Source organism: Quercus suber, unplaced genomic scaffold (assembly GCF_002906115.3).
Source record: "Quercus suber isolate HL8 unplaced genomic scaffold, Cork oak 2.0 scaffold_13, whole genome shotgun sequence".
Lineage (NCBI taxonomy): Eukaryota > Viridiplantae > Streptophyta > Magnoliopsida > Fagales > Fagaceae > Quercus > Quercus suber.
The window spans coordinates 1992653-2016775 of record NW_027069478.1 but is presented as its reverse complement, the minus strand read 5'-3'; the positions used below and the strand labels follow the sequence as shown (position 1 = coordinate 2016775).

At 33.8% G+C, this 24123-nt stretch overlaps 2 protein-coding genes across 3 annotated transcripts; both read right to left on the bottom strand.

Annotated features, from left to right (window-relative positions):
* Positions 1-1709: 1709 nt before the first annotated feature.
* Positions 1710-11565, bottom strand: LOC112017360 (tetratricopeptide repeat domain-containing protein PYG7, chloroplastic). 2 transcript variants are annotated; one of them, XM_024049815.2, is made up of 6 exons: positions 11293-11565; positions 8203-8289; positions 7742-7793; positions 5262-5554; positions 4901-5047; positions 1710-2356 (listed from the first exon to the last, which is right to left on the bottom strand). In XM_024049815.2, exons 1-6 carry the CDS (start codon positions 11419-11421, stop codon positions 2075-2077), a joined length of 990 nt encoding a protein of 329 aa, XP_023905583.1. In that variant the 5' UTR covers positions 11422-11565; the 3' UTR covers positions 1710-2074. The 2 variants fall into 2 exon arrangements, with proteins under 2 accessions (XP_023905583.1, XP_023905584.1); XM_024049816.2 differs by lacking the exon at positions 11293-11565 and having other exon boundaries at positions 7742-7797; positions 8203-8288.
* Positions 11566-13627: 2062 nt separating this feature from the next.
* LOC112017372 (uncharacterized) lies at positions 13628-23138 on the bottom strand. The gene is made up of 7 exons (XM_024049828.2): positions 22650-23138; positions 20933-21103; positions 20034-20268; positions 16321-16543; positions 15952-16109; positions 14252-14422; positions 13628-14139 (listed from the first exon to the last, which is right to left on the bottom strand). Exons 1-5 carry the CDS (start codon positions 23022-23024, stop codon positions 15962-15964), a joined length of 1152 nt encoding a protein of 383 aa, XP_023905596.2. The 5' UTR covers positions 23025-23138; the 3' UTR covers positions 13628-14139; positions 14252-14422; positions 15952-15961.
* Between the last annotated feature and the right edge of the window lie 985 nt (positions 23139-24123).

The window sequence follows — 24123 nt, the reverse complement described above, 5'->3', positions numbered from 1 at the left end:
TAACTTATCTCACCTCTCAAGTGAGGAATACATATTTCCCAAATTATAAGAAATTTTTTTTTTTTTTTTTGTTAATGCCCAATTTTCTCTATTCTTGGAAGACACGTAGGATTTTGACCCCACTCTTTATGGGCTATATTGCGGAAGTCAACTCAAGCCCAATCAAATCATTTTGAATTTTTGATATTGCAACTTGCATCAACACAACAAGACAACGCCTATTTTTTTGGGCTCATGGATTCTACGCATGGTTTGAAAAAATTGGGATTGCTTAAAACCCAATACAAGCTGTCCACAACAAAGGCATAGGTGTTACAATTATGCAAATGAAATGTAGCATTGAGCTCAAACCCACAGACAATAGGGAACGTTGAGCTAAATACTTATCGGATAGAAATAAATAATAATTGGAATGGCCACAAACTAGAATCATGGTAGATTATATAGCGGAATACAAAAAGTGGAATAGAGAATTTGTGTAAGACATATTGTTCCAAATTCATTTTTCTTATAAATAATAGTACAAATGCTACAAATAAAATGGTTCATTATAAATAATAATAAAAAAATGATAAATCTATGTAAAAAGTTGTGTTTACTGCTCAGTCAACCACTTTAATAAATATAAAAATGTTGTGAAAAAGAGTTGGGTTTATAATACTATTAATAAACTGGTCAAGTTCTTGTGGTGGGTGGTTAGAAAGCCAGGTGCCATATTCCTTTTAATTAGACTACCACACTTGTCCATCTTACACTTGACCTTTTTGCCAAGTGCCAACCATGTATTCCATGCCCTTCATCTTATTGCAGCCCCATGACTTTATGTTATTATGACATGACAACATGAAAATCATTTTTAGTAGGCTCAAGAGTGAAGACCAGGCCCAAGTCTAGCATAAGTTTATATGATTCACATTGGCTTGAGAACAACACGACATTAATGATTTCACACTAATGACATATGCAATGACAACAAGAGGATGGTGACATTGGAATCTCTATCTTGTGAAATGAAAAGGACTTATTTGAAATGTGATACAACAAATACAAAATGATTATGGACTTTAGTGGACATGGGTGTTTCTTTAGAACAATCTCCATTCATATCATTTTCATCTTTTGTTTATGGAGAGAGTGCATCTCTTTTTCTTGTTTTGTGGGATTTGCTATTCTTAGAGCTCTACAAAATGATTGTCAACTCCACTTTAGATTTGTTGCATAGTAAGTTACAAGTTCAAGTTCAATGTTTCGAAAGTCTTACAGTCTTCCAATTTGGGTAAAATAAATGACAACTTACTCATACTCATAAGTAGTCCAGCAAGTTATTATTGAGAAGAAAAAAAAGTAATCCAGCAATTTATTTAGTATCAATTTGAATACCAGGCAGTTTTCGGTTGTTTAGTTGATAGTATTTATTAAAAAAATATAGTTCTTGATAATTTTTATTTAAATGCGTGACAAAAAGTTAAAAGTCAGTTTATTTTCTAAAATGCTAAAAATTAGATTATTTGCAAAACAGTTGAGAAAGCAAAAGCAATTTACTTTTGCTTTTTTGTTTTTTGTTTTTTTTTAACCTTTTCCCAAGCACAGTATTATTCTGGCGGCTCGCCTGCATAGCATGAATTATTTATGAGAGTTGTTCAATAAGTTTTTGATAAAAAGTAAAATAATAAACACACAATGACTTTATTTTACCAAACAAATAAAAATAAGATAATGATTAAAATTACAATAACACATATAATGGGGGTCATGTCATACAAATCATAAACATTCTTGCTCAACAAAACAAAAAAAAAAAAAAAAAAAAATAAACATTCAAAATGTTCTTCAAAGTGCAATAAAAAACAAATACTCTTCTTAGGCATTACAAAAAATAGAAAAAACAAATTGGGATGATTCATTCAGAGGCCCCTCATAAGTAAAATCCATTCAAACCATGGAACATCTGCTCACTGTTTATCCAAAGCTCTGTGCCATGCCAACCAAAATGAGGTTCTTGATACATGTATATGCTCGTTAGCCATAGATCATTGTTAGAAATAATACATGCTGCATGAAATCCTCAGTCAAATCATCTGTCCTTTGATTTCACAGAAACTCCTTTATACATTTTTGCACGGTCCTTCAAAGCGTCTAGTCGAGGCCGTGCCACCTTATTGTTAGGGTCAAAAAGCAGCACTTCTTCAAATGCTTTGAGAGCAGAATTGTACTCTTTCTTCTTCTCATAGGCATCACCAAGGTTGTTCCAAGCTGTGACATAGCCTGGCTGAATCCTCACAGCTGTTTCGAATTGTTTAATTCCCTTGTCAAGCTTCCCATCACGTACATAACAGACCCCTAGCGCATTGTAAGCCTTTACAAATATTTGATAGGTCAAAATGAAAATCAGCCAGCTTCCAACTTACTAGCTTTAAGAAAGAACTGTAGAAGAGCTACAACTATATGCCAATTTTTAAAAGCATGTAAACCGTGAAAAAAAATGACAGGTTTCATTTATCACACTAGCATATGCAGCCTAACACATAAGGAATCTAAAGTCTGAATCAACACCTAAATAAATGGAAAATGTAATAAAATAAACAATCTGCTTGATACAAGGAACCATGTTAATGATCCACTCTTTAGGCAAGATTAATTTGTTGTTTGTGATGTTCAATATGTGGATAACACCTACCTGTGTTTTGCCTACTTGATGTACTCAATTTGCTAAATTGGGTCTAGTTTTTTTTTTTTTTTTTGATGTAAATTCTACGGTGCCCTCTGTGGTTCTTCCTGGTGTTTTTGTATTTGGTTTCTTTTGTTTGTACATTCTGTGTGCCTCCCTTTGGAGCTTTGTTTTCTGCTCAGCAGGAGTTGTTCTCTGAGTTTTTTATTAATGAAATCCTTATCATTCATATAAATTTGCTATTTGTTGAATTCAGCTTGTTGTGCTTTATAACTAATACCATTTTACATGTAGTAATATACAATTTACAATTTCTTTTTTTTTTTTTCTCCGCTAAATACAATTTACAATTTAATCCAAGATAAATTAAATGATATATTTGAATTGCAGCATGCCAGAGAATCTAATTGAAGCACTTGTGTTTTCTTCTTTGAAGTGCTTGTGCAATAAGCATACATTTGCATTTTTCTTTTGCTAATTTAATGCATGTGAGTAGGCTAGCATGCTTAGATGTGTTTTATTTGCCTTTATAAGATGCAGTACTTGAATCGATGAATCAATAAACAAGCCAAAATAGTGGCATTGATGCAGTACAAAATTTTCAAGGAATTTGGGAATAAACAAAAGATAAAAAAATACATATATATAAATAAGCCTTGGAATCAGCACCTAGACGTACTTGGAATCAACACCAAGCAAGTGAAAACAAAATTTTGGAATCAATACCTAGGGTTGCCTGGAACGAACACCAAGTTATTGAAGGAAAAACACCCAAAAAAAAAACATTTTATTACTCAATCAAACTATAAACAAAACTAAATTCTAAGTTCTTTAAATAGAGTTCTAAATTTATTATCCTAGTCAAGAAATGAAACAAATCTAACCAATTATATTAATTCAATTAACCTAGTACAAAAGGATTTAAATTCCTAAACCAATTAGGAAAAAAAATGTTAACCACTTTTATTAAGTAACTAATCCTAGAAATTAAATGATTAGACCTGAGGCCCAACTAGTAGTAGGCTCCATCCATAAGGTCATTGGTTGGGTGGTCATCTTATGTCATCGTCCATATGGTCACTGATTTTCCCCCATTATTTTTCTTCCCCCCTTCTAATTTCATTTGATGTGATTATTGAGTTTGGTTGTAGTTGGGACACTTTTGGCAATGAGGCATTATGGTGAAGGGTGGTTTTCTCTCTCTCTCTCTCTCTCTCTCTCTCTCTCTTAAAAAATAAAAAATTATTTGGTATCCATATACGTACCAGGTGAACCTTCAACCCCCGACCTCACCTTCTATTGCCTGTCATTTTAGCTAAAAGCCAGCATTGAGAGTGAAGATTGAGCAGGTTTTTAACAGTTGGTGGATAAAGTTTGAAGAGTTTGGATGTTATGGGTGATGGCAGTTTTCTGGGGGGTGAGCAATGATTGGTAATACTTGGTAGGTGGCAAAGTCAATAATTTTGAACGTCAATGACATGAGTGGCAGTAAGATACACAAAATTTTCTTCTCTCTTCAATCTAATCCAGGCTTGCTCCAATATCCAATATCCCATTAGATCCAATCCCATAACTTATACACAGACCACCAAACAAGACCTAGTTTTATGGAATGAAGTGAATCAGAATAAATAAATTTTGTGTTCTTTCTTACTTATCAAATAAATAAATTTTGTGTTATAAGATAGGTCACAGACAAGACGTAGAAATAAATTTATTATTGCATGTTGAAGATCTAATAAGGAGAAAATCTTATTAACCTATATTATCAAAATGAATTGCCTCTTGCATTAATCACTAACATACAACTATGTCCATCAAAATTGAAAACTCAATATTCAATTTATGAACCCCATTGTTTAAAATATGATCTTTTTTTTTCACCAAATAATAGAAGATTCCCGAATTCCAGATACTATAACAGCACACATAATAAGTCAACCCCAGATCTACTCACCTCCTTAAGAAAGATACCACTTAGTCTAAAAGGCCAGTTGTTAGAATGCTAGATTTTAATTATAAGCAATTTTAAGACAACACACAAACACAATCTACATCCACAAAAGAATCTTACAATAATAATACCACATTGCTTCTATCTGTAATATAATTATAATCCTGTCTACTACCTTAGCAAAACAAAAAATGATACCTACAGTTATAACAGTCCACACAGCCTCCTAGAGAAAAGAGTTGAAACAAAGGGATATTTAAAGGTCCAAGATATCATACCTGGGCACGATCTTGATCATCTCCATCCCATTTCTCAATTGCCTGAAGCAAATACTTAGTAGCAGCTGGATAAAATTTCCTCCTCAGCATCACCGCACCAAGTTCAAAATACTCGGTTGCACTGGCATCACCACTTCTTACTTGTTCCTGAAATTTTTAGTAAGGGGAAAAAAACAGTAATGTTATTCAGTGTCCATTACTGTAGCAAAACAACCGCGCGCGTGGGGGGGGGGGGGGGTGTGGGCGCTCATAAAAAAATCAAATGTCTTCATTTAAAGTTCTAAAATAGTTCAGGGGGGTTGTGAAGTATTTACCAAGCATTTTCCTATAAGGAGAATGGTGTGAAAAAATGGGCTCTTACCTGCAATTCTTTAGCTGAAAGATCAAGTTCTCTGCGTACAAGGACTTGACGAATCACAAAGAAGGTTCCAGCCCCAAGCAAACCTAATAATAGTAGCAAATATGATAGCTGGATTCCTAATTCAAATAACTCCCCGATCTCATAAACCACATTTGTGCTGATTTTTTCATTTGCATGTGCCACTTGTGCATTAATCAACCAAAAGGTTTGTGCAAATGAGAATACAGATACCCAATTTAATGGTCTTTTCCCATCTTCAATATCTTCAATAATCAAATGGTTCTTTACACATTCTGCAATACAATGACAATATCAAAATAATGATATGCAAAGCATTACAACAACAACAATTAGTCTTAAAATTTTGGGTCGGCTAAAATGATGTTAAATAATTGAAGTAAAAACTTGTGAAAAGGCTATGATGTGAAAATCGTGCGCAGACTGTCAGAATAATATCCAAAACTCAAATGTTGAACCATTATCTGGTTGAAAGAGATTACCATAAAAGTTAGTGTTCAGGATAAATGTACTGATCCTACTCCATAAGCTGAACTGATATAAACCGATCGACATTTTCAAAATGTAGGACATGTATAATTCTCAAACAAAACCTAAGGCTCCAGTTGTTTCGCAGAAAACTACCCCTCACAGGAAAATTTTTTCTGCGGAAAATTTTCTCAGGAAAATGAACAACTTTCAGTTGTACCGAAAACTATTTTTCCTGGTTTGACAGGAAAAATAGAATTCCTTTTGCAACCCACTTCAGCTCTACCACCTTTCACCAACAACAATCTCCATTTTATCCTGCTTGTTGCTCATCACCCTACAGAAATGGTGCTTCTCACAAAAAGCCTTAATCATCCAATCCTCATAACCAAGAGATCACAGGCACATCTTCACCAGGTCTACTCCAGTCTCCAGGAGATAAGTGACCACATACTTAAGGCTGTCAAAACTTGTGCAGCCTTGACAAAGGTTTTGCAAAGGGAGGTGTTGTAGGCTTAGATGAGGAATGTGGGGTGGGAGAGTGGGAGGTGGAGAGGTGAATGCATTATGGTGGTGGTGGTGGTGGAGGTGGAGGGAGAGAGGGGAACATGGTAGAGGTGGATTTGAATTGTCTATAAATAAACACACACACACACACACACACACCACCCCGGGGGGGGGGCTGGTGGTGGGAGGTGGTTGTGGGTTGAAAGGAGGTGGAGCTGGTCACTGATAGTTGCTAGGAAGCACAGACATGGACACAGGTATGAGAAACGGGTACGACACAGTGATACAAGCAATTTCTAGAAAATTATAAAATGAAATGGCCAATATGACACCGGTATGTCACGAGTACAACACAGGTACGACACTCCTAAATGGTGTCCGTGCTTCCTAGGATAGTTTCCTATTGGTGACAGTTGTTCTTCAGTGAAAAGCTTTGGGAATGTAGGTGGCAATTCTGAGCTCTTGGCTCTTTTGTTGGCTGTGGGACTGAATATGGTTTCCACTTTGCTAAAGCTCAAGTTATTTTCTGTCTCTTACCCCTTCTTTTGCCATTAACTAAGATATCATTTTCCTTGACCAAATTGTTCCTCAATCCAAACACCGTAAAATGCAGGAACTGTTTTCCTGGAAGATTAGCAGTGAAACATACAGAGCCTAAGGATGCAATTGACAATCTAGTTGTTGATTTTCTCATGATTTGCATACAAATGTCTTTTAACTTCCATGAATTAATGGAAAAAACTCTATATAAGTTGGAAATTGCCAATCCCAAATGAGCTGAATTGAAGTTCTCAATCAGTAGGAAAACCCACTAAGATAGGAAGATAGAGAGAATGAGAGCTCAATTTTATAAAGACCTAGAAGTTCCCTAATAATATATTTGAACAGAAGTCCAGATGCATGTGCACACACACCCACATAAGTGCACAGATGCAACATGTATATGAATATGCATCACTGACTTGATCAGATCAAACATTACGGGCACGACCATCATCATTAGTTATTTATTGACCGTGCAAACTTAATCACATGATTGATACACAATGTAAATGTTTGTAACCTAAATTGACATGTTGATGAAGTACATTCTCACTTTCAGGATACAAAACATGTTATAGGGTATATATTGATGTCATTATAAAGGGTTTGTCAATGATCTTTAGCTCAACTAGTACTTCCTTCTCACATGATAATTGGTTGGAGGGTGAGAACTTGGGTTCAAGATCCACTGGGTGCATGTGTTACTTACCAGTAAAAAGATGTCATTATATAGGGCTCTAAAAGAACCTAGATAAATCTAACCAGGCAGACAATGTCTATGTCAAAACAATGCTCAATGAAGCATAAATAACATTCAAATTTTATGTTTTCAAATATGAATTTTGTTTCCTAGTTAAATGCCATATGAAACAACAATATGCTGATGGTTTAGCCACTAAAATGAGATAATACATGAAAGATTAAAGCAGAGAACAGGGAATTACTCTCAGAGTTTTTTAAAGTAAGGAATCCCATTGCCAATTCCCTTTGAAATATCTGCCTTCATCCACAAAAGAATAAAAAGTAAGTAACTAGAGATGTATGGGGATGATCATTTAAGTTCTTAGAAACACAGCAAGCAACTTCAGACTCAATAAGCAACCATATACTAGTAAAACTAACATTTGGACACTTTTCAGACTTAATTGGGTTAATTTTCCTACCATGGCATAAAAGCTACATTCCAAGACCCCCTTTTCATTAGATCAGATTTTTCTTGGATCCTTAGGGATCTCCATTACTAGAGGTCTTTATGACAGACATGATTAAAAGATGAAATGAAGAAAATTAAAAATAAAATATCCAATGCCTTTTTTTTTTTAATATGAATAGAGAAGAGTCACACTCACACATAAGTGCAAGTTGTATGCAGCAACATTTGTGAAAAGAATATCAGAACACATACCTGAAAATTGGGAAATCTAATAAGGTTCACTCCATAGCCTGTTGTAGAGTTTATCAAAACTGGTGCACCATTGCGCTGAACAATAGCCTGGGTGGTGAATAGCAGCATTAAAAGCAATAGGGAAACTTGCATATTCTCCAACAAACTAGTAGCATTAGAAAGAGAGGCATACTATATAGGTTTGATCTATTTAAACAAAGCAACTTAAAATTGCTCACAAGGAAGATGAAATAAATATTTCAAAGTATTATTTGAAAAAAAATTCAGTTAAATAGGACAGCAAATTTAAATAATTATATTTTAAACCAACTTGTTTCATATTCTGGATTGTCTCACATTGTGTTGTGCAATAAAATCTATAATCATACAAACTTAAGTCATCTCATCACAAAAGAATCAAATCCTATCATACAGGATTTGTGAGTAATCTGTGCAATTTATCTTTACTAGATAATTTGAGTTGAATTAAGAGGAAGAGGGAAGAGAGAGATAACTCTCCTGGTTCTGCAAATTTTTGTCTGTCCATCAGAGCAAGAAACTTATTTTAACCTTCTTAAAGTTTACTTGCCAATTTTAAGCACAAATTTGTGGAAAAATTAAGGATCTCACATCAACAACCACAGTCATTAGCATTAGATCATAAAACCATAGATACATAATTTTAATTTTCTAATGGGAACCCACAAAAAGCCTACTGGCAGAATCTTTTGATAACTACAATAAGTGGGGGAGATGGATTCAAACCCTAGTTCTCCTCATAAAGGAGAACAGAAATGCCACTCAACTACAAGAGTCTTGGTGCCCACTAGCAAAATCTAATCAGACATATCTTTAAATTGCATAAATGAACACAATAATTCCAAGGAATATTTTATGAACAATGATATTTCTTTCCCAGATCCCCTTTTCTCATTAAAATTCTTCTGTAGCTTAATCTACAAAGAAAAAAATGTAAACTTTAAAATTCTAATATCCTAAACACAACTAATTTAAACCCTCTGCTGAATTCAATTCCAGTTGTAAAGAAAACAAAGATCCAAACATCAAGTAAACCAAAAAAACTCCAAACATCAAAACAATCACATGATGAGTCCACATTATAATTCCCCCATAATGATCAACAAGCATCCATCCATCTATCTTTCTGTATATGCATGAAACTCACTCTCAAAATGTATCTAGTTTCAAATTCACCTAAAATCATACAGGTAAGTCACGACAATAAATGAGTAAAGGGAATCATTGAAACCAGTGCAACGTTAGTCTCATTTTATCAAGACAATATCTATACCTATTATAAAAGGATAGATGAGCTACATGAAAATCACCTGCTACAGAGAGAACATACAGTAGATGTTTGTCCTTAAGCTATATGCCTTATATATCCTTCCACCCTGCTACAGACTGGACTACCAAAAATTCCTTGTCATCAAGCTCAATCACTTATCTACTCATTTTCTTTATTCCAAAATATAATTTGAATACTCTTTCAACCATGCAAGAGCTTCTACTGATATTGCATTGTTAAATCAACACTCAAACTTTGACCTTCTTAACAAGACTAATCAGTAATCAGGTAGTGGAATAAATCTTGAAATTATAATACACAGGGGTACAATTACTGATGGACTGAGTCTAACTTGAGCATAGAGTGAAGAAAAACTGAGGTCTCCATGTAACATCTCTAGGGATAGATTCTCAAATAACCTATCCCTGATTTTTATTACTATTTACAGCCAATCACATCTTCCAATTCATGGAATTTGGAAAGGATTGGCTCCTCAATAATATGCCAGCTCTGCGAACAGTCAATTACTAACCTTTGCATGTCAGTAAAATCTGAATGGCCTTGTGGCCATCCATTTGGTGCATCCTAGTGTGCCAATATATACATTTAATGGTAGAAACTGCTCGCCCCTACCTTTCCTCCACCAATTTATATACCATCCATCAATAAATCAGACAGTATCAAGTCAAATGTATATAGGGTTATGTATGAATCATGAACCAACACTAAACGGATCAAAATAACAGAAAATAAAGTAAAGAACTAAATTTCACCATTCCTGCCAAAAACACCCAAAAAAAAAAAAAAAGGAAAGAAAATTTTCTTCTTCTTTTTTCTAATGCATTTTTTGCAGCCCAAATGAATAAGTGACTTGCAACAGGTGGACATTACAAAATCAGAAGTTCAAGAAATGGCCATTCTCAACAAATCACAATAGTGATTTGTTACATCAAGATTCTTACCAATGTAGCCCATGACACCCACCCATACACAACAGCCCATTTGTCTAAATTCAAGTCCAATAACTGGATTTTCTTTTCTTTCAAGTCTCTGAATCATACCAACCAAGTTCTATTCATATTTAACTCTAGGCTCCGCCATTTTATAACCCTTTTGCGCTCGAAATTCACCCATTAACTGCTAACATCACTCTCAGAACGAAACAATTGAACAGTAAAAAAAGTCTTCTTTCTGATCAGGATTGTAACTTGGCTTCAGTTTTACTTCAAACTATGATATGAAGGTAAATTTTGAACAATTAAGATTATAAAGAGTATAAAGTTTCATCTTACAATGAAAATCATTTTCTGCTTTAGATTATAGGTCTAAGAGGTTGGGCCTTAGAGTGCCTTGCACCAAAAGCAACAAGTCGCAGGTTCAAATACAAGAATTAGCCTCTCCAAAAAAATATTTAGGGATAAGTCTGCCTACCAATCACCTCTCCCATACCCTGCAAAAATGGGAGTTTTGTGCACTGCTTGGATATAAATATTCTATGGTCAAGCAAATATTTTTATGAAAAAAAAAATGGTGGGGGCGTCTCTCTCTCTCTCTCATATATCACTCTTAATGTTCCATTTACTCACACTTTTGGAGAAGCACAGTGTGTGTGTGTGTGTGTGTACAATGCTCAATTTACTAACATTTTTAAGAAGCATTAAGCATAACACTGGGCATGCCAGCTACTGTACTGAGACTTCACATAACTAGAAAACCCGCTGGTAATAAATACAAGAATTGATAATTTGATTTGAAAGACATACACATACATATATGGTAAGAGATGGAAGTAGTTGGTTTACCTGGAGAGAGAGCTTGTGAGGCTTGAGTTGGAGAGACCCAAATGGGAGAAGAGAATGAGAATGAGAGAGATGGAGTTGGTGTTGCATTTGAAGTGGTGGAGATGATGATATGGTGGTTTGGAGAAGCATTTTTTTTTTTTTCCTTCTTCTTCTTCTGTTTGCTTTGTGAACTCTGAATTTGGAGACAACAACAGAAAGTCAGAAACCGAGAGATAGAGCCAATGAGGATAAAGTTTTATTATCTCTTCTTTCTTCTACTCTACTCCCTATCCTGGGACAAACAAGATTAGATAAGGCTGTGTTTGGTTTGGGTTTATTTTCATTTTTCAGTACTGCCCAAGTAGTCAAATTATCAGTGAAAAGAAAGCTGTAAAAACTAAAACTATAAACATTTTTGAATAGCCCTTAAATAATTTTTCGGTTCATTTTTCTCACCACTGCCTTCCAAATTATTTGAAAGGAGCATTTTTAACTTTTAATGTATAAAATTTCCTATAAAAAATGTATAAACTATAAATTAAGGAGTTTCTTAGAAACCTTCTTCTATTTTGTTGTGAAACTTAATTTTGGATCATTTTCACGACTTATAATTTATAAGGTTAAATATTGTAATGGGCTGTTCCAAAATATGTAAATCAATTAAATGTTATATTATTATCTCATTATATGTCTAATATTATTCAAACTAAAAAAAAAAAGGTCTTTATTTTTATCAAGTAAAAAAAAAAAAAAAATCCCTCTCCCTTGTGTGTGTTTGTGTTTGTTTCTCAAAAATAAAAATAAAAAAATAAAAATAAAAATAAAAAAGCTAAACAAAAAAACCCTAAAGTACAAATATTTAGCCTAGCCACTCAGCATTATGTTTAAAATTCTTCTAACCTGTAGTTAAGGTTTTTTTTTTTTTTTTTGAAAGAAAAAGAAAAGAAAAAAGGAATAGTTTAAGTAACAAGACAGTAGCATGGCAGCACCCAAATCATAAAGTTTTAAAAATTTAACTTAGATCCTAGAACTCTACCACTACAAGAGTTATGCTTTTTTTTGTAGTGGTACTTTGGGTTAAGTAATGTGTTCAAACTTGGTAAGAAAGTGTAATTAAAGTGTGTGTATTTAGCAATTAGTTTGTTTCTTAGAGGAGGGAAAAAAAAAAAAGTAAGATCCTAGACAGTAAACAGCCAAAGTGTCAAACACAGTAATATATTTTTTTTAAAATAATAATAAAGATATGAACAAATTTGTGTGATTTCTTTTTAGCTGAACAAATTGATATCATTACCACTTAGAAATATGTTATGTAAAAATGGTTGGGAGGAGTTGTCCACCGCATAAATTCGTCAAATGGGCATTTTATTTTTTGAATTTTTTGAGCTAACTTTTAAATTTTGGAAGGAGACAAGAATTTTTTTTCCTTCCAAATTTTTAAAATTTTATAATATATCTATATTATTATAAAAATACAATCATGGCTTCTTTATCTATTCGTGTAGATGGTGTTAAGTGTAACGAGGATGCTTGTATTGCCTCTTACATAAAGAATGTGGCACTCCTAACTCCAAGTTATGCGCCTAACATTGCATTCCCTAATAAATCAATCTCTATTGACTTCAAAATGGATACTTGATTGTTGTTATAGCCTTCCTGAACCCTTTTTAGCAAGGCATACATCCACAGTTTCTCATATTTGCAAGATTGACTTGAATTAGGCTTATTTGGATATTGCTAAAAATTTTGTGTGGTTGTGCATATACATTGTATTTTGTATGTGTGGCAAGCTACTTGATTATCCCTATCAATAAGGCATTAAATGTGATAGTTAAATGTGATGTTGAGTTTTGGTGGCCGTGCATATAACGTGTAGCAAGTTTTTCATGTACTCATAGTCATACATAACCATAGCCGTACAAATATTTAATGATAGAAACTGCCCACCTCTACCTTTCCTCCGACCAATTTACGTACCATGAGTCAAACGTATATAGGGTTATGTATGAGTCCAGATCCAGCACTAAAAGGATCAAAAGAAAAGACCACAAAATAATGTAAAGAACTAAATTGTTAGTGAAAATCACGACTTCATTAGTAATTGGAAGGGCCAATAAAAAATAAAAAATAAAATCAAGACTCACTATAAGTGGAATCCTAAAGTTTCTCTTTGAAAGAAGAGAAAAATACCACTAAGATGCGAGGCCTTTAATAATAATAAGATCCCACTAAAGTGGCATTCTAAGTTTTAATTTCTTCAATACCTTAATTTGAATGCATAAGCTAAGACAATTTTCTTTAGTTGCCAGAAATGTTTTAAGCGAATTTGCATATACCACTTGAACTAAATAAAGAATGTACCAAATGGGATGTGTTTCAATTAAGATAACAATAACGATGATGAAGTTTGAACAGGGAAGATGATCCGCATAAGAAGTTTACACTATGAACCAAAATGTCCCAGAAAGAAAAGAGAAAAATATATCTTTAGTATCATGCCAAAGGGCAAGGGGTGAAGAGAATGAGGAAAACTTGGTCCAAGGTTAAGCTATTGACATCTTGTCATGTAAGAACCATTATAACCAAGAGAAAGCAATATATAAATCTGTAGTCCACTCAGATATATAGTTCAGGGGAGGAAAAAAGAAAAAAAGATAAGCATCGAAAATTGCATTTGCAGGGATCGCCACATAGACATATTGATCAAATTTTAAGTTCCTGATTTCCAACAGCCTGCATTCAGAAATTGGAGCCCGTTTTAGCCAATCCAACATTGTTATAGTCTTTCAGAAATAAGAATGGTGCCTGACCGCATTGCAAGCCACCATGCCCTGTGAAGTTTCTATTATCACCACTCCATAAAGAACCCTATGAACCAGCAAAGAAGTAAATAATTAAAATAAAATAAAAAAAACCAATTGGTTGCCAAGGGGGAGAAAAAACATAGAGCGAAAACATTACTAAAAAAGCGTAGCCATACCTGCAGTAAAATCTGCACATGGAACATCAAATTTTAATAACCTGTTTAGCCCTCTTTATTTTTGAGCTACTACAGCTCTCTGCTAGAATATGGTAGTTCACTTGAATTGTCAGTTTAATGTCTCTAATGCTCTTGGTTATCAAGCATACTAATTCTTCATCTGGAGATATCCTACAAAATTGACAATGACATTAGTCTACTAGAGCATTTTCTAGTGCTAATCAAATAAACCCTGTCAAGGGTTTATTCCCTCGGCCTCTTCTGATATCTTTATCCCTCCATTTCTCAATAAAATTACTCCATAACATAACAAAGTAACAAACCATGACTTGCTTGTTGAAGAGAACATATGTAAGGCAATGTGACTATTTTAGCCAGATTGATCAAATAAAAGTTGCAAATTTGAATTCCAATTGCAGATATAACTTAATAATAGCCATCAAAGAATGGAGAAATTATTTTTCTATGAATAAAAACCATGAACATCATATCAAATTATAGTAAGGTTCTAAATATGCTTTATGCTAGGTATCTTCTAAACTATGGCCAGATGTCAATTAACATGAATATGAGAGAAATAATGAATTTACAAGAAAGGCAATTACATAGGTTTACACTCCAGATATTTCTTTGAAGATATCTATGCTAAACTAGGACCCCTATATATATATATATATATAAAGTCTTTTCAGCAATGATTTAATTATTTTAGCAGAAACTAAGGATCTATTAGTTAAACTTAGCTCCGTACAAAAGAAACATTTTTAAAAGTCTAATTTAATTGCCATCTAACGTCAGTATTTGTGCATTTTAAAGTGAATTTTTCTGAGGAAAATCAAGCTAAATAATTTTATTTTGAAAGTAATGTCATTATGGTTAATCATCTATCTCCATCCTCCATTTGACAAAATTATGGTTGCACAGTTTGTTCATAATTTCTTTTTTCCATTTTTTAAATATTTGAGACTGGTGGGGGTGTCTTGATGTCAGATGCTGTATAATGGCCATAATCATTGGGCTTTAATATGTAGGTATTTTGAACACTTCTGACAAAAAGTTTTGCATCCTACAATTGTCTGAGTTAAATCAGACACTTGTCTCATTAAAATTATCTGAGACCCTATATCATAATAAAATTATTTGTTGCCCTTCTAGAACTTTTCTCTTTTTGTGAGTGCTAACATCTGAAAAAGTTGAAGTCAAGCATTTGATAATCTCCCAATTTCTACTCCAACAACAGAATAGGCACCTAATATGAAATTTCTTGTGATTTTTTTTCTAAAATTTCAAGTTTTTTTTTTTTGATAAGTTATGCCTCAAATTTTAAACATCCCGTTAGACAGAAATGTAGAACATAAGAATGAGATGTGAAAGCTATGTCACCATATTAACTTGCCATTTTTATGCATGAGTTATGCATGAATTTCATCCAAATGTTATTGTAAAAATCATAGCGTAGGGATTTGATTTGAGCAGATTAGCCTTTAATAGGTTCCTATTCAACCCCATAAATAATTTGCACAAAAGCCATTTAGAGTTCAATCCAAGAGGATTGCTACCATTGGATAGTGTTAGAGCTTCAAACATTTACTTTCATTGCTGTTTTGATTCTTTAATGCAAAAACTTCGTGTAAAAATTCCAGCCCTAGGAGACTGAGTGCTCGTTTTGACTCATTCTTTAAAAAGATGAGAGAAATCACCTGTTGGGTTTTAGCCATTTGAAAAATAAGATCCATGAGATTGATGTGTGAGCTTCTTAGTTCCTTCCAACAATTTGAAGAAATTATATAGAGTAGTTGAATCATTGTGCGTTTCTCTCTTAACCAACCACTCCTCTTTAAGTTGAACATCAACATCCCTGTATGACAGTGATTTCAGGAATGAAGAACTAGGGATGATTGAAGAAACTTGGAAAAAAAAAAAAAAAAAAAAAAAAAAAAAAAAAAAAAAAAAAAAAGAACGGAACTCTGATTGAAGAATTTTCTATGGCAAACCGTTCACCAGGAAAAGAGTCCCTCACTAAGCAAAAAGAAAAGGGAAAAGTAAAAATAAAAAAGGAAATGCTTTACCTCCTCAAGGCAAGAACCTTGTAATTCCTCCGCAGGTAATCAGCGTACTTTGTAAGGGCATCTTGAGCATACTGCCGTCCTACAGTTCTCACTGCAGCAGCATTTAGTAAATTTTCCAATGAACCATGCTTTTTTAAAAGCTTTAGGGCAGTCTTTCGACCAAATCCAGGGGCCAAATGTTGGATCCCAGGAACACCATCAACATCATCACCCACAATGCATCCTACACAAAAACAGCGGTGGTTAGACAACGAAGAGAAAATAAAACACATTATAGCCAGTGGTATATTTGTTATTTGATCACATGGTGGTAGTATTTAAATAGTGGAAGACAGTTTGTAAAGAGAAAGAATGTACAAATCTAATCGTCTTCTTGTTTGTCCTTGTTTCTATTATACTGTTTCTCAATACAACCATAGAGAATCCTAAGCCTTGGTATCAATTAGATCAACTCTCTCATTTTGACCTTACCCCATAAAAATTCAATGTCATGATTCAATCTCTGGATTTCACTTTAATATAGGACAAGACGAAAGTAGTGCAGAAAAGAAATACATGAAACTATCATTTTGTTGCTATAAAAACTGACACCACATGCATATATCACTGTTAAGATTTATTTAGCATTGGCAATTTATGTTTGAAGAATTGTAGGTGAAATCAAGTTTTGGGAGCTGTTTGAAGAATTGTAGGATGAAGAATTTCACTCAAGCAAAACATTAGAGCAACCTGAACATTCGCCTCACATGTATCGTACTTCTAATTCTATTTGTAAAACTTTTTGTGCTGGCTTTTTAAACTACCTATAAATACCATTTAATGCACAAATTTTCATGCTAAGAAGGCCGCCATATCATTGAGAACCTTGAAAGCCTTCCCTTGTGTCTTGAAAAAGAAAAAAAACTTTGTTCTTATTCTTGTTCCCTCATGTTGGACCCTTAATCAAGAAATTCAAAAACCTATATCTTTGTTGAAACTGCAGATATTCTTGACTTGCATCAGTGCCTGCACTGAGATCTCGTAGTTCCATCTTGAAGCAGACGCGTCATTCGTGAAGGACAATTTGGAGTTGCTCCAGTGAAGTAAACAAGTTGTCTAATGGGTAAAATAGAGTTAGCTACAAAGGTTCTGTAAGTTAGTCTGTAACTCTTTTCACAGTGGATTTCCTTGTGGGGTAGATTATCTCTGAGTGATTTTCCATTGAAGAAGTTCTTCATTGGTTTTCGACTTTGTTACCAAATCTTTGTGTTCTTGATTTTACTGCTTTGATATTACTGTGTTTGATTCTGATTTGGTATCTGTGATTAATATATTTGCTTGTGCTAAAATCCACAATAAACTTCTAGAATTGCCGTTGTTTAGTTACATAGGGGTCAAAACAGAATTTTCAATCACTAATGATAACTTACCACCAACATGAGATATTTTTCTACTGATCTATTAACTTGTAAAACAATTGCAACTATAGGTGCAGAGCTCATTTAGGTTGGGTTGGTTTTCCATCACTGAATAAAAAATGAAACCCAGAACCAATTTGAAAAACAAAAGAACACATTATCATGGAACAAACCAAGCCAGGATGAATATTTTACGTTGATTTGAGAAAGAATGGTCAAGGTTCAAAGAATGCCGAGGGTCTTAGTAGGGAAGGGAAAGGTTTGATTTATAGTTGCAAAAGAGGTGAGAAGAAGCTGAAATTGAACTTGTTCAAAGGTTGTGAACAGTACCATGAACACTAGTCTAAATGATATATATAAATAGTGTAACTGCACATAAATAATACTTGTGATTATGTGAATAGTATACATAAACAAGTTCAACACTCCAAACACTCAAATTCTATTAATCAACTCTTTTAATTTGAGTCCAATGGCACATATAGGCACCAGATCTAAACTTTTCCTAATAGGACTAGAATTCCTACTTAGACTAGTAAACAAACTTCTAAATGAATTGAACCATGGACCAAAGCCTGTACATGAATCAAAATCTACAACCAACAATTACCTAATTACCCAAATACCCTCGACTCCAATGAAAAAACAAATAAAATATTAATGACCTAATTAACTAATGGACACTTATTTCTAAACCAAAAAAGCTCCTTGCTTGGCTTTGCCTTAGTCTTAGGCTTCCAAAGGGAATTCATCTTCTCTAGCCAAGCAATGGTTGTACCATCATGTTTGCACCCAGCTTATCAAGACCAAATAAACAAATTAAGCTAAAAGGGCGAGTAGGCCCATTGAAATGGTTTAAAAAAAAAAGAATTGGTGAACATCACTCCTCACTCCTTCACTCGCTCCTCTACATAGTACACAAGCTATCTTGAGTTTGGGTGTGTGTAGCACGTGAAATAATTAATTTAATACCAGATCACTTGTACCAGACATTCAACATTAACTGCCATGAGAGCTTTTCCCCACTCCAAATTCTTCAAATATAAACAAAAACAATTCATCTTGTGTGTCATGGTATGGAACGGCATATGAAAGTAAGTATAACTTTTTATATAGTTATATACATATTTATAGTGGCCAGTTCCCTGGTCCAGTTTGAGTTGTCTTAATAATGATCTAGATTAACTGAAAAGGAGGTCGTTTGGTTCAGCTCTCAGGTTTCACCATCTATGATGCAGATGAAGCCACAGAGATGAAACTCATGAAAGTTGTATATAACTGTCCAAAGGAGAACTCCCAACTTATTCTTTAACAACAAAAATGTAGACCTACTCATAAGTTACTCTTTTCTTAACCAGCAACCACATCATTGGGACAAAAATTGGGACAAAAATGAAATGCTCTATAATACATTACTGCAGAATTATTGTCCAAACTATCATCATGTTCTCACTACCCTCTGCCAATTCCATGGCTCTCTCTAGATAATTCTTTGTGAACCAAAATTACAAATTTCTAAACCAAACCAGAGAACATCATAAGCAACATAAAATCTTCCAAAAGAGGGGCACACTACATGAGAAACTATAAGCAAAAAACACTTTCAAGGATGAGATGCATCAATATATTCAAAAATTGCAATGATCCAACACACAATATTGTCTACAAAAAAGTTATCTGATACAAGAAAAGAGGCCATAAAATATTTAAGATGACATAGGCATTAATGAAAAGTTGCACTTGGTGTGGAAAAAGCATTCTGTTCAACTGCCCAAACAGAGCACTTAAACTTTCAGTATCCCCTTCAGGAAATTTGTGTTAGAGATGTCCTTTACAAAGTAAAATTGTTGACGTGGAGTGAGCACTTAAATCAGGGAAAGTAATATTAGCCATTCACCCCTCAACAAGGGTACAACCAAAGGAATGCAAACAAAACATAAATATAGTTAAATGTCAACTGTAGGAATTAATTGAGTTTTTCTTTGGGGGGAATTGTGTATGTGGTGGTTTGGGGGGGGTGGGGTGTTGGGAAATGGGGGGTGGTTAGTTAAATGTCAACTGTAGGAATTAATTGAGTTTTTCTTTGGGGGGAATTGTGTATGTGGTGGTTTGGGGGGGGTGGGGTGTTGGGAAATGGGGGGTGGTCTTGTGGCCCCTTATTTTGCTCTCTGGGTAAGATTATCTATCTTATAAATTCAAAAGGAGAAAAAATGAGCACATGGGTATTTGTAGAATGTAAATTTTATCCAGAAGTTGTAGAAGATTAATAATTAGAATATGAAAATTGATGAATACCAAATTGCATCTCATACTTACTAAGGCTCAAATCACAGCATGGATTGCAATCATATTGAGCTATGTAGTGCTTTAGGGTGTAAAAGGACCATCGGTCTAACTCTGCTAAAGGCATAACAATTTGGACATCTTCTGAAATCAATTGCTTAAAATCTTTATCAGGAGAGGCAATTACCACCCGATAGCCCCGTTGTAGAACTTGTCCTGCAAGTGTCGCTACAACATCATCTGCTTCATAGCCCTCAAGTTTTATGACCTGTGCGAATATGCCCTCAATAATGAAAATGTTGTACTACAGCATATATCCAAAAAAATTCTTATCCAAGTTTTTTTTTCTAGAAAAATATTTTCAATGAAAAAAAGAGGACATTCAAGTGCTTCTGGATTGTTGTGTCCAATTGATTGACTATTATAAGTGTAAGACAATTATAATATGAGAAAAGCTTATTTAGCCACAGAAAATGTGCAGTCTCCCTACAATCCAAAAACATCACATTGACCACCATTGTCATTAACTAAAAATCCTTTATAAGCACATTGTTTAAGAAGTTATTGAAGCATAATGCTTTTTCTTTTTATTGGTAAGTTATACACACACCTAGCAGGTGTTGAAGCCATGGCCTCATCCTCTTTGTTACTCTTACAAGGGGAGGAGGTGCCATTTCAGCTCAAGTTCATTGTAAGTTATTAAAGTATAATACAATTGATGAACACTTCTTACCATACAAGCTGCTTTAGATTCATTAGAATCTTAAGACTTCTTTGTAAAAAAGTAATAATTATTATTGATGCAGAGGAGGAACCCCATGTACACAAGGTATGTAAAGAAAGTACTCCTAAAGAATTGCATTGCATAAGAATTACTATCAAGCATATTCATAAAATATAGAAAGCATGAAAAATCATAGTCATAATCTCACTGGCACATTGCATTTTCTAAAAACATCCATGATGACTCCATGTGACTTTCCAACATGACCCCTTGAAAATCTTTGTGAAGCTGATAATTGTCTTAAGAATTTCATCCTGTGTGCTTTATATGAAGGTAATAACTGTCGGCGATGCTCACTACCGCCCTCCCCATCAAGAACCTGCAAAACAATATTTTAGTAATTAGAGAATCAAATACATAACCATTCTTTCTTTTCTTTTCTTTTTTTGTCTTTTTGGGTCAAAAAATCTATCACCATTTCTAAAAAGAGCAATTATGCTACACCATAATTTCTTTTTGCAATCAAACTATCCTAACTTTAAATTAACTGAGAAAATCAAAAACCTTCAAAAGAGGAAAATTCAAATTTGAAAAATGGAACTCAACAACTATCTCATGTAACAGTTTTGAGCCAGTAAGCAGGATATAGACTTCTTTACCAAAACCCCTACTCAAGGATACAAGTACAATCAACAGGCATGCCCTACCAAAATAAACTTTACACTGACAATTCAGCAGCATCCCTATACCTATAACAGAGAGCAGATGAATGAGAACTCTAGAAACATGCTTACATTTTTTACTCCATGTAAGCCAGGCAATTGAATAATCAACAGAAAACAGAAGAGTTTTATACACTTTGCAATGGGAACTAATAATCTCATCCCGATAAGGTGATATTATATACAACTGTAGGTTGTAATATGTGTGAGTAATCTTACATGGGAAGTAAAAGAATGAAAAAAAAAAAGAAAAAAAAGAAAATGAAGATAAAACCAAAGTTTAGTGGCTAGCTAGAGCGTGGCCACAATGCAAGCAACAATGTGATTGACAAACAGAGTGCATCAAATGGCAAACACAATGCTTCAACCAGCAAACAGAAAGGCTATATTGGCAATTGGCAAAATCCGCTTGAAGACGAGCAGAGTATAAATGAGGATGAATGAGTACGAGCAAGGTCAGACGGATGCTCAGTCAATACTCGCTTGACATTAGCTTGAGTGAGATCATAAGTCAATCTTGCTTGAGCAGGAAAGTTACAGAATGCCCAGATTTTTCAGTAAAAAAAGAGGAAATGAGACATTTTGCCTCTAACGACTATTAACAGGTCATGGCATGAATTTTTGAGCTTGTACAAACCAAAGTGACTTCCAAAGGTAACTTTTCAATGCCATTCTTCATTGTCTACAAATATAGCTTTCATATTAAGTCTTCTACAAATTTTTACACAATTAGCGAAATTCACACAATTCTCCAAGATTGCTACTTGAAGAATTCTGGCTTAGTTGTATCTAGAGACAAACTTGCTAGTTGCTAGTAACCCTTTAGAAAACTTTTGTGTGGGGACAGATGTTGTCATAAACGTAGCGATTTCATTCATGCCTCTAAACCATTATTTTCTTTCGTTTGTACCCAACATTGCAATGTAGAAAATACCTTGTTTGTGTGGAGTCTATTATTCTTAGTTCTTACTCAACATCATATTTCATGACTTTTTCACTTTAGAAACAAAAGGGACTAAGGTTTTGCAAAATGGGTCATGGGATGCAGTTGAATTATGATAGTTAGACTCCTAAGAACTGAGCAATGAAATAGTTTTTGACTAGCAAATAAAGACTTTGCTTTTGCTCTATGTACCATATTATGCAATTCACTAAGAAGGCATATTAAACCAAAAGAGAGTAAGAGACACAGAGAGAGCTTACAGCAATGACAGGATCGCTATGGCTGACTTGAGAGAAGAAAAGAGAGACCCAGTGACCAAAAGAACGTAAACTTGGTGTGCTTCCCACATAACAAAGAGGATTAACATCCAAGAAAAACACCCTTTTCTTCTTTGCGTCGTTTCCTGGCACCAATTGCTCACAAGCTGTTGAATTCAAAGACCCAGAACCAGAAATGGAAGCAGAAGCAGATGCAGTGATAGCACCAAGCTTCACTGCTTGTGTTTTCCAAGTTTTGTTCCTTTTTGTTTCGAATTTGGGAGTCCTACATGAGAAAGAGAGTGAAATGGGTGATGGGGTGGGAGAGAGACGAGGCTGAATGTGAACGTGGGTACACACCGCAATTTGTACCATCATCTTCAAACGCCACCGAATGAGAAAGAGATGTTCTTCTTCAACAGAGAGTAGCAAAAATTTCCATGGCTGATTTTTTTTTTAGTCCAAGTTTAAAGGGATAGCTTTTTATTATTCCTAAAATAAAAATGAACTAGTTAAAATGTTGAATAGAATATATAATTTAACTTTTAATAAGACATTATTCCTTAAAAAGAAAAAAAAAATTGAAAGATTGATGTATAACTTTTAGAAAACACTTTTAACAAAACATCAATAACTCTTCTTCTCTTATAATTCATAGATTGATTAAAAATCTATCTTCATTACTATTTACAATTCTATATCTAATGAAACTCGACCTTTTTACTAAATATTTTGTTTTTACAAAAAAATTTGTCCAAATTTATTTAATTATGTAGCACTTTTTGAAACTTGAGTTTGACATAATGCTTGAAATTTTTTATTATTATGTAACATTTTTACAAACTTGTAGACACACTTTATTTCTTTGACTTTTTGGACTATCATAACAAAAAAATAAGTGTAATAGAGAGAACATTATCATGGACGAAGACAAAAAATCATGAAAAGGTGTATCAAACTTATCCACCTTTTAACTCAGATATATTGAATCAAAGTAGTGGAGTCCTATTACACTAGTCTAAGTGATGATAATAAGAATCTAGATAGCATAATCCAACAAAATAATTACACTAATATATATCTAAAATCAATTGGTCAAAAGCTACAAGACATAAAAGACAGTTTAACACCCCTTTCCACCTCCATAAAAAAGGAAATTGAATCTAACACCCCTCTATTTATCCCTCATGAAATACCTCCTCACCTTAGATCACCTTTAAAGAGACTCATGACAGATAATCTACTTAATGAAATAAATAAGAAGTTAGATTTAATGAAACTAGAATCACAAAAAGACATGGAGTCACTAAAAAACAAAGATATGAAATTAAATACAATAGGAAGAACTGAGTCTTCAGAGGATGAAGAATCAAAAGACAATCAACTAACAGACTTGACAGATTCATCAAACATAGACAATTTTTAATCACAATTTACAGATAAATTACAAATTAATAAATTAACTTTAGGATCCTCC

What these genes read in the sequence shown, in the direction of transcription:
- LOC112017372 (XM_024049828.2), bottom strand. Translation starts at nt 23,024, where the DNA reads ATGATGGTACAAATTGCGGTGTGTACCCACGTTCACATTCAGCCTCGT. An exon ending in ATAGCGATCCTGTCATTGCT is followed by an intron (nt 21,104 to 22,649) that starts GTAAGCTCTCTC and finishes ATTGTTTTGCAG; the next exon opens with GTTCTTGATGGGGAGGGCGG. An exon ending in ATGCTGTGATTTGAGCCTTA is followed by an intron (nt 16,544 to 20,033) that starts GTAAGTATGAGA and finishes GTTTTTGTGTAG; the next exon opens with GATGCATTGTGGGTGATGAT.
- LOC112017360 (XM_024049815.2), bottom strand. Translation starts at nt 11,421, where the DNA reads ATGCTTCTCCAAACCACCATATCATCATCTCCACCACTTCAAATGCAA. An exon ending in TTAGATTTCCCAATTTTCAG is followed by an intron (nt 7,794 to 8,202) that starts GTATGTGTTCTG and finishes GGATGAAGGCAG; the next exon opens with ATATTTCAAAGGGAATTGGC. An exon ending in ATGATCAAGATCGTGCCCAG is followed by an intron (nt 2,357 to 4,900) that starts GTATGATATCTT and finishes ATATTTGTAAAG; the next exon opens with GCTTACAATGCGCTAGGGGT.